General features: G+C 44.5%; 1 protein-coding gene across 2 annotated transcripts; it reads left to right on the plus strand.

The window, feature by feature from the left end:
* The first annotated feature begins 505 nt into the window (after positions 1 to 505).
* On the plus strand, positions 506 to 10744 carry LOC131413403 (glutathione S-transferase A1-like). Of its 2 annotated transcripts, XM_058553927.1 has the most exons (7): positions 506 to 592; positions 4371 to 4422; positions 5410 to 5542; positions 7451 to 7596; positions 9112 to 9116; positions 9591 to 9713; positions 10540 to 10744. In XM_058553927.1, exons 1-7 carry the CDS (start codon positions 506 to 508, stop codon positions 10660 to 10662), a joined length of 669 nt encoding a protein of 222 aa, XP_058409910.1. In that variant the 3' UTR covers positions 10663 to 10744. The 2 variants fall into 2 exon arrangements, with proteins under 2 accessions (XP_058409910.1, XP_058409909.1); XM_058553926.1 differs by lacking the exon at positions 9112 to 9116 and having other exon boundaries at positions 9583 to 9713.
* Positions 10745 to 11126: the final 382 nt, after the last annotated feature.

Genomic DNA, 11126 nt, shown 5'->3' on the forward strand with positions numbered 1-11126 from the left:
GCGGGACTGTAGACGTGTTGTTTAACCTCTGAGATTCGGTCTCATTAACTGAAAAATGAGCATAATAAAACCTATCTCATGGGGCTGTTATGAAGATTAAAGATATAATGTATCCAAAGGGGTTAAGCATTTGGTCAGGATGGTTAGGAGGAGGTTTTCAACAAATAATTGTTCTCTAATCCTTCCCCTCTCCCTAATACCCACGCACGCATGCCCACCACCGACTGTCACCTATTAGGTTGCCAAGACCACCAGACTTCACCCAGTGGAGACTGGAGAGTGGTTTGGTGCCATTTCCTGGGCTTGGCTCTGAGGGTGAGAATTTGGGCTGAGGAAGACGTTCCAGAGATTCTTCCGACTCTGCCATGAAGGAGTCAGACCTTCTTCAGCATCGTTGGTGCTGTTAACCATGAATCATAAAGTGCATTTTTGCTTCTGTGGTTTCATTCATTTGTTCATTCATTCATTCATTCATTCAGGTTCAGAGGAAGCAGGAGACGGCGTCATGGCAGGGAAGCCCAAGCTTCACTACCTCAATGCACGAGGCAGAATGGAGTCCATCCGGTGGCTCCTGGCTGCAGCTGGAGTAGAGGTGGGTTCTGAGTTCTGTCATCTTAAGTTGGATCTAAAATTGACTATCAAAGTCCTTTCTCACAGAAGCTAGGAGACTGTCCTTACTAAATGACCTCTCAAGAGTTTTGCATTAAAAATAAAATTCAGTTATTAAGAGATGAACAGATTGGACCTAATACATTATTAACATTTCTTGTCATTGGGGGCCGGCCCCGTGGCTCAGCGGTTAAGTGCGCGTGCTCCGCTACTGGCGGCCCTGGTTCCGATCCCAGGAGCACACCAAGGCACCGCTTCTCCGGCCATGCTGAGGCCGCAACTAGAAGGATGTGCAACTACGACATACAACTATCTACTGTGGCTTTGGGGAGAAAAAGGAGGAGGATTGGCAATAGATGTTAGCCCAGGGCTGGTCCTCCTCAGCAAAAAAAAAGAGGAGGATTGGCATGGATGTTAGCTCAGGGGTGATCTTCCTCACACACACAAAAAAAGATTTTGCCATCAAAGATCATAAATAATATAAGTAAGAAAGTAATCACACTGTGTGGGCCTTATTTGGATTTAACTGTAAAATATCATTTATGACATTTATGCAACAATTGGAACATGAACATGATTGCAGATTAGATAATATTAAAGAATTATTGCTAATTTTCCATGTGTAATAATGTACTGTGGTTATTTTTAAATAATTCTTATGTTTTATAGAAACACATTGAAGTATTTAAAGATGTAATATATGATATTTCTGATTTGTTTCAAATTACTACAACAGAGGGAGAGTGGTGGGCATATAGATGACAGGAGACTGGCTCGAGTTGATAACTATCGAAGCTGGGTGAAGGATGCAAGGAGAATCTTGGTACTTTTATATTTATTTTTGTACATGCTAGAAATTTCCATAACAAAACGACAAAAATATACCATATTAGAATATAGGTAAAGTTAAGACGTAACCACAAATGTGGGGAGGAACGGATTGTAACAAACTGCCTGTGAAGATGTAATACATTCACTCAGCAGTGATTTTGTTGAGAACATTTAAGAGCCAAGTTCTCTGCTATGTCCTGGGGACACACGGATGAATAAGACAGACACAGGCCCTGTCCTCAGGCAGCTTACATTCTAGTGAGGTTCCACACAAATAAAGAGGTGATTAGAAGCAGGGAGGGAGCATCTAGGAGGACACCCAAGCAGTTATAGTGTCAAAGTGCCATATTCCTACCTGGTAGGTTTCCCTGGGACTCTGCTGCGTGCTGTCCTCTAGAGGTGTCACTGAGAAAAACGCTTCTCAGTCCAGATCAGCGGGGCCAGCAACTCTGGGAGGGTTTTCCGGGTGGTGGGGGGGGGAGTATGGACAGACTCAGGACATCTTGTCCCTCAGGTGGGAGCAGAAAAGGAGGGTTCCAGGTGAAGTGGCGTCCTGTGAGGGGAACTTCTAGTGGGCTCCCTTCAGCTTCATAACACCATGGTTACTGAAGCTTTGAGATTACACTTTCTCCATTGCTCCATGGGTGCATGGGACTTTAGCCTGGTCCTCTCTCAATTTCGTAAAGAAACAAGTACACAAATCATCCAAATAGTGCCATTCCAGGTCGTTTCCCTCTATGAACCAATAACTCGTTTTCACTGTGTCCAGCATCAGGTTTGGGGGATGTGTTCAGAGCCCGTGGGCAGGATGAGCTCAGCACAGTAGGGGGAAGCAGGGGGAGATGCTGAGAGCATCCAGGCTTCCTCTTCTCCATACCAGCTTGACTGAAGAGGGTGGTGGGGCAAGGACATACTAGAGGCTCTTGGTCCGGGCTTCTGGGTTCTCTGTGTCCAAAGGCTGACCCTCACCATCCCATCCGTCTCCACTAGCCTCACAAACACCATCTCACTAGCCAACCCCACCCCACCTCAGCCACCCTGCTATGAAGACCACCACCATCCCTTAAGTTTGTCTTGAACTGGGTGCTTTATGAATTGTTGCACCTACACCTCACTGTCTGTATAGTCTGACCCTGTGGAGTCATGTAGACCCACAATAAACTGTTCCACTGGATAAGTTAGAAGCCCCCAAATTCCCACACTTTTCACCATCAAGAACCCCTTTAAACTATCATAGCCACTGCAAACACCACTACTAGTTATTACATGGTTTATATGGGCCAGGTCCTATAACATGCATTTTTTTTTTTTTTTTTTTTTTTTTTTTTTTTTTTTTTGTGAGGAGATCAGCCCTGAGCTAACATCAGCCAATCCTCCTCTTTTTTTGCTGAGGAAGACGGCCCTGGGCTAACATCTGTGCCCATCTTCCTCCACTTTATATGGGACGCCGCCACAGCATGGCCTACCAAGCAGTGCGTCGGTGCGCGCCCGGGATCCGAACCAGCGGACCCCGGGCCGCCGCAGCGGAGCGCGCGCACCCAACCACTTGCGCCACCGGGCCGGCCCCCTATAACATGCATTTTAAAGCACAACATATTCTGCTTAAGAAAATGTTCTACCTCCATTTTATAGGTGAGGAAACTAAGGCCTGGAGATGTGAAGTGACTGTGCCCAGATCACACAGCTGTTATGAGGCAGAGTCAAGATTGGAACCAAATTGTATCAACACTGAAATCCATTTTCCTAATATCTGTCTCTTTTGACTTTTGGTTTGATAGATTCTGCTGATTAAGTAAACTGCATGATTATATAATTACTGATTTTCATGTTTGTGTTCTAATCCCTCAACCACTCAGAGTTTCTGCTCAGTTTGAGACAGGCTTGCTGTTGGCTGCCATTCCAACCACAGAGACTTGCCTCAGGAGAAGGGGTAATATACACCAAAGTTTGAATCCTGAATGTAGGTCAACACAGAGTATATGTTCACCATTGTTAAATTGCTTTAAGTTAAAAAAAAAAAAAACAATGCTATGATGAAACAACCAACTTTAAAACCCTGACAGCTTATTTTTATTGAGCACTTAGTGTGTACATGGAACTGTGTAAGACCTTTGCATACCTTACTGATTTAAGCTTCACACCAACCTATAATGCAGGTACCAAAACAGTACCCACGTTATAGATGAGGACACTGAGACAGGGAGAGATTCAGTGATGTGCCCAAGGTCAAGAGGTCACCACATGCAAGAAATGATGTTCAAGCCCAGGGAGTCATATCAGAAACCAAAGTTTTTTGATTAGAAAAAAAATTTTTAACTAGTTTGGGAAGTCTTTTTCCTTCCTTAAGTTGGGAATTCTAACCTGACATGTCCACTGTTTTCCAGGAGAGCAAATTCTGGGTTGAAAGAGGTAAAGCTGTGCAGCCCCCAGCACTCATTCTACCCTGAGTGGGGCCTTGTGGGATGGGCTGGTGTCCACGACAGCAGAGGCCCCTGGTGGCAGCATCTCAGAGGGTCACTGCCCCCTGGCATACCGCATGCCGGGGACACACAATGTCCTGTCCTGATCTCACGTGGAGAGACAGGCTTTCCCGAGACATTCAAACTCCACAACAGGAAGATCTTCCCGGTCCCTTCCCTGCATGACATCCCCTCCCCAGTCACCACCTAACCATGCACAGAGCTGGAAAGAGGGTGGAGGTGAATTGAAACTGCAAGAGTGAGCTGCTACCTGTGGCAACCCATGGTCTTGCCTTGACGCCTCTCATCTCAATTCCCAGTGGCCCTGATCACGCTCCTCTGTGTTCCCTGCCAAGCTCAGGAATCTCCCTTCTCCTCACCATGCACCAGACAGGGGCCATTCAAGTGTAAAAGTTCTATAATGCTGCAGAATGAAAGAACAAGAACTCATTGACTGTTTCTCCTTTCCAGTTTGAAGAGAAATTTATAGAAACTTCGAAAGACTTGGAAAAGCTGAGAAATGGTAAGACCAAGTATCTAGTTGCCTCTGATGAGAGTATCTAGTAGAAGTCATGTGTTGGGGTTTTAACCCCGGGCAATGCCTATGTGTGTGTCCCCTGGGAGCTGGGGGCCAGGGAGAGGGAGGGAAGTGGTGCAAATGTCAGGGCTGGGGCTCCTTGAGCAGCTTCGGTAACTCCCTCAGGGCAGGAAGGGCTGGAACTCTCTGAGTAGTTGCTCCAGGACCATCCCCCAGGCCCTGTGGATCCCTCTCTTTGCCTCTCCTGCTTTTCCGCCCAATGACTGAGCTCTAGCAACTCAGGACCCCACAGCCCTCCCAGCAAGGACATCGAACACACGCTTTAGAGTGAAAGAGGAAAAACAGGCCCCACAGTTGTCTTGAATTCTCTTCTGATGGGTTGACAAGGTGAAGTCCCCACAGTATTGTAGACTCAGATAACAAGATGGTGTTGACTTAGTTGGAAGGCCAAGTGAGCCTGTGAGGAGGGAGAGAAAGAGCAAGGGCCAGCAGCAGTGGGGTGGGGAACACAGGGCCCCCTGCACACACCCTCCAGTGGTGGGATTTGAGGAGTGTACAAAACACCCTCCGTAGAAATCTCTCTTACTACTGGCCTTAATGCCAGGAACCTCACAGACTTATTTTCAGAACTTCCCAAATGAAATGACAAATGGCTGGTGGTCCTGTTGCAGTTTCTTCCAACTTCCTAAAATATCCTCGAAGAGAAATAGAACACAAAAAATGCAGGGCCCTATATGTATCTGTATGGGAAATAAAAAGATAAATGAAATAACAGGTTAAAAAGCAAAAGACAGATTGAGAAGAAAAAGAAGAACTATAGGAAGCTAAAAACAAATGCTCTTTTTGTAAAGAGTTACTCGGTAATTTTAGTTTCATTTTATATCTCCAATCATTTCAACAAATAGTTTTTCATCCTCAAAGAATGTGATCCATAAAAGATTTCATGGTACTTTTTCTTCTCTTCTTTCAAAGACGGGAGTCTGATGTTCCAGCAAGTGCCAATGGTGGAAATTGATGGGATGAAGCTGGCGCAGAGCAGAGCCATTCTCAGCTACATTGCCGCCAAATACAACCTCTACGGGAAAGACATAAAGGAGAGAGCCCTATACGGTATTTTTCCTGCTCTTTCATCAAGAATTAATAGCAACAATTTAGGTCCTTCCCTGAGGGAGCAGGACTGTGACACGAGGATCATGACCACCAGCAGTGTGGCCTTGGTGGTATAGACTGAGGTCCAGTACAGCAGAGACCTTGGAGGATGAGGGACAGGAAACTTGCAGTGGACTTAAGCAAGTGAGATTAGAAGAGGATGTGGCCCATGGATAGGGCACAGTGACAGAGGTTTCCAAACCCTGATAAACTAAGAAGCCAGGAGGATGGTGGAGTCATGACTCTAGGTGATCAGGCCTGTAGGAGCTGGACACCAGCCCACAGCTAGAGACAAGGGACAAAGTGCCTGAGGGTCTGGAGGATAAGGCTGGGGAAGGGAAGGACCCAAATGAGCTGATTCCAGAATTTACCACAATGATGTTCACGAACCTATGTTATGACCAGTTACATGGACAGGCCATTTAACGAGGGTTAGCAGAGGTTGAGCCTAAGATGCTAGGTTTACATAGAGCATTTTGATACAGGAATGAAGCAGCAGATTTATTCGATACATCCGCATCTGGGAGGTCTGCTCCCTGTTGTGACAGGACCACATTATTAAAATTAAAACCATGTAAGGAACCGTGTCAGTTATTCAAAAGTTAAATGTAGAGTTAACATATAACTCAGCAGTTCCACTACTAGGTATATACCCCAGAGAATCGAAAATACATCCACACTAATACTGGTACACAAATGTTCATGACAATGCTGTTCATAATCTTCAAAAAGTGGAAACAGTACACATGTCCATCAAGTGATGAATGGATGAACAAAAGGTGGTATATCCATACAATGGAATACTATTTTTCCATGAAAAGAAATGAAGTCCTGATACAGGCTACAACATGGATGACCCTTGGCACAACATGTTACAAAAAAGAAACCAGACACAAACAGCACATATTGTATGATTCCATGTTATGAGATATCCGGAACATTCATATCCACAGAAACAGATAGTAGTTCAGTGGTTGCCTGGGGCTGGAGGGAAGGAAGAGTATTGAATGCCTGTGAAAGCATACAGCAGTTCATTTGGGAGGGATGAAAATATTCAGAGTGTGGTGCAGGTATGGAATTCTGTGACTTTACTAAAAGTCACAAAATTGTACACTTGAAAAGGGTGACATTATGGTAGCGGAATTAGACGTCAATAAAGCTTTTATTTAAAAAGCCTCTTATAGGAATCCCCATTGGGACCAATAAAAAAAAATCGTCTGGGATACGCACTGGTGGGAAGTGTATAAAGAATTCCACCATTTTGGAGCATATTTCGGTGGGGTCTTGAGAAATGCAAACATGGCCAGAGTTGGGCAACAGTGCATGGAGAGGGCTGTGGAACCACATTCTATGGGAAATCACTGGAAGAACTGCCAACATTGGGCATTAAGTGGGCCTGGGTGGTGTAACAGGATGAGAGGGAGAGGGCCATGACTGAGAGGGCTGTGCCAGGGACTCTCTGTGGAGGTGACTTAGTGACAGGTCTTTAGCAGTGTGACTTACACTGAGTTTGTCGCAGAACAAAACCCAGCAGAGATGGAAACCCAAGAGAGCCTCAGTGGTTACTTGCAGTGATTCCTCCAATGCCTCTCACACCTGTGACTTGATGACCACCGATGATCTCGGTCCTTATATCTGGTCATGTGTGTAACAAAAATTTTAGACATATATCTACCTTGACAGCTTGGTCTAGAATGAAATATGAAAACTAAGTAAAAATGACAGATGAATGACTGGCCTATAAAAATTCACCCAGTGGTGGTGAATTCCTTTGCCACTTCCTGATTCCTGATTCTTTTACATTTTTAAACTATAAAATGTAAGGCAGGAGACATTTGACACTTTGGTCATATTTGTCTTTCAGGATTGATATGTACATAGAAGGTGTGGCAGATTTGAATGAAATGATCATGCTTTTGCCCGGATGCCCACATGATCAAAAAGACGCCAAGATTACCCAGATCAAAGAGAAAACAACAAATCGTTATTTCACCGCGTTTGAGAAAGTAAGTGGGCTGTTCAGCACCCTGGGGGCACTGAGATTAGAGGAGAAAAAGAAAGAGTGCCTGAGCGTTCCCTGGGCATTGACCTTCACTTCCAGTGAGGCTTGCTGAATCCTAGTTGTTGGTGTACCTGACTCTCAAGGCATTTTATAAAAATCCACTGTCAGGAAGAATTGTACTAGTTTTACCCAAGTTATAATTTTTAACAAAATTTCAGTTGACTGGGACCCAATATGGAATTCTCTATTCAATGGAATTTCATGGACATAGAGCTTGAGCTGTGGAAGGCTTTGAGGGCCAGACTAGAGATTGGAGTAGATCCTGCAGAGCACCATACAGGGGCTTTTGCTCCAAGAGGAACACGATGAAAGCAATACATCAGAAAACATTCTGGTACCATGTGTAGGGAGACATGAGACCAGCTGCCCATGGGGAGAATGTGGTAGTGTTTCAGGGAACGAGTGAGATGTATCTAAACAGAGATGGGGGCAGTAGATGGAGAGGAAGCGATAGATGAAGAGATGTTAAGGGGAAATAATCTACAAATTTGGGGAACATGGCTCTTAGAATTTTACAGAAGTCATACAAAACTAAGGAAATAAGTTCCATCATTATACATAGTACCTATCTGAGTTAACGTTTCTCTTTGAAGGCAAAGGAGAACATTTCAAGATCCAAACTACCTGAAAGCATGCTGAATAGAAATCATGCACCAAAAAATGATTTTAAGAGATACAGGAGGCTTACATATAAATAAAAGGATTAACACTGACCCCCTCATCTTCATAAAGCATTAAATCATTCTTTTATTCATTCAACAAATATCCATTCATTGCTAGTCTGTCAAGTACTCTTCAAGGACCAAAGAATTGAATTCTAATCAGAACATCCACTCTCCTGGCCCTTGTGGTGCTGACAGTTTAGGCAGATTCACATGATGACAAGCTCCTCAGTCACTGCAGTTTGAGGACGTCGATACTGTGAAATCAAAGAGCCCTGTGACAACATAAATGAACGATGTATATCACAAAATGGCATTTGATGCTTCATTATATTCTTTATTTTTTATCCAATTTCTACATGCACACATAGTCTGCAACGGTATTTGCCACAATGTTATAATCTTTAGTTGGTGGCACCATGTGTGTCATTTGTGTTTTTACTTTGTGATTTCCATATTGCTGCAATATTTTTAAGAAACACCACATTTTATCCAATATTTTATTATGAAAAATTCAAACATACATAAAAGTTGAATGACATGTACAATGAACTCATATATACCCATCACCTAGATTTAAAAACTAACATTTTATTACGATGTTTGCTTAATTATATATGGCCCCATCCCTCTCCTCTAGTCAAGCATGATATTTGATGACGCATTTTAAAGTACACCGCACACATCAGTGTAGTCCCCCCCCGACACTTCAGCATGCAAATTAGAACATACTCCACCAATGTTATTGACGGACACAACTGCAGTGGAAGTCAGAGCCAATGTTGTAAGGAAGATGGCGAGTTCAAGTTGACCTGAGTTTATTTCAGGTCCCAGAGAGATAGACCAGAAATTGAGAGCAGAAAAAGGAGAAAGGTAGACTCTGAAATAGTCTGCACAGGATTAAAGAAGGCTATCATGAAGATGGAGTCTTTGCCTAAAGAAGAGAGGAGAAAGTAAAGTGTGGAGACAGAGAGAGAGAGGGTGAGACAGATGAAGAGCAATGTCCTGAAGACTCAGGGCTGCATACTTTAGGGTTAGGGGCCCAACAGAAAAGGACATGGTAGCCTGGGCATCAACTGAGGACGGAGGAAGAACAGCAGAGTCCACTCTTCCCTCCGTCTCACTGAGTCAGGGCCGGTGGAGAAGGTCTGAAGCTCCACATCCGCCCGGGAGGCAGCAGAGGGGGACATTCAGACTGGAGAGACCCGGGAGGAGCAGGGGGCCCAGCCTGACTGTGCCTGTGTTCATGACATGATTCCTCAAATTCACTAGGTGTTAAGAGCCATGGTCAAGACTACCTGGTTGGCAACACGCTGAGCAGGGCTGACATTCAGCTGGTTGAACTTCTCTACTATGTTGAAGAGCTTGACCCCAGCCTTCTGGCCAACTTCCCTCTGCTGAAGGTGATCTCTTTCACAGCCCTCAGGACGGAAGGCCATCATCTCCCATCTTGGAATCTACTATTTGGACTCCTGGGTCTCCATTATTGTCCAGGCCTTTGCTGCCCTCAGGTCTCCAAAATTGGCTGCTGGGCCCTGGTCTGATGCATGAAAAGAATCTTGTTATGCTGAGGAGATCTGAGTGAATGTTGCCCCAAGAAGAAGAATTTTTCTTTTACAAGGAGAGGGACCCAGGGTCAGCCTCTCTCTCCCAGGCCCCTGCTCCATGATGGTTTCTGTCCTCTTTTCTCTGCGATTCCCTTGATCCAGGTGTGTCCTTCTCTTTCCACACCTGAGTCTGTGAGCAGGTCTCCTCCCCTTGGCTCCTGCTCCTACTTTCAGACATTGTGTTTCTCTCTGCACAGTCTCCCCTCTATCCCTGCCTCTCTCTCTCGATGGGTAAATTGGTTTTGACTGGCCTCATGCTTTCCCTTGTATATTTTCTTTCTTCAGTTCCAGCCCACGTTTCCTATATCTTTTCTTTTCCTGATTGGAGACTGTATCTGTGTTGATATCTGACAGACACATCCTCTTCCGCGCATTGCACAAGAGCCATGAATCCACAGGATGAGTGTGTAGGGAAGAAGAGAGGGAAGAAAGTGCTAGTGAGCTAGATTTTCTTCCTCTTATCCTCATGACTCACTGGGTGTCTGTTCCCCAGCCTCACACTGGTGCTGATGGAGGAGACCTAGTGGGTCCTCGTCTAGGAGGGTCTCAGATTCCCTGGCTTGTGCTAATGATGGGGTTGGTCTTTGGCTCCACTCTGAGGCTGTGCTCCTGTGCATTGCAGGCCCTGAAAACCAGGATCAGCAACGTCCCCACCGTGAAGAGGTTTCTGCAGCCTGGCAGCCAGAGGAAGCCTCCACTGGGTGAGAAAGCTATAGAAGAAGCAAGGAAGGTTTGGAAGTTTTAACAGAGCAGGCATGGCCCCCAGCACATGCAGGACCAATCTTCTGAAATTTTCCAGCAATGAAGTAGTTGGCCTAAATGTAGATCCTGGCTATTGTGAGACTAATAAATTATTCCAAAGTTTAAACGCTAATTTAATTAAAAATCAATTACGTAGGTTTAGTTGCAAAGCAATCTATTTGTTTTGATCAAATATGAAATTACGATTTCCTCCTAGGAGGTCTATGGGACTCAACAATAGATAAAAGGAGAGAAATTTCACGAGCTGTGATCTATTCAAAATTTTGCCATATAACAGCTATCATATAACTCATCAAAAACAGCTAAGCAGAAGTTTTCATCTGACATTCTCAGTTACACAAAAATAGTCTTTTCCTTTTGTATTTTGCTGTCTTTCTGACGCACAATCTAAAATCTTTTTCTCCTTTTTTTTTAGAAAACCATTTTCTTCAGGTAATCAACCTGTTT

This window comes from Diceros bicornis, chromosome 14, assembly GCF_020826845.1.
Source record: "Diceros bicornis minor isolate mBicDic1 chromosome 14, mDicBic1.mat.cur, whole genome shotgun sequence".
NCBI lineage: Eukaryota > Metazoa > Chordata > Mammalia > Perissodactyla > Rhinocerotidae > Diceros > Diceros bicornis.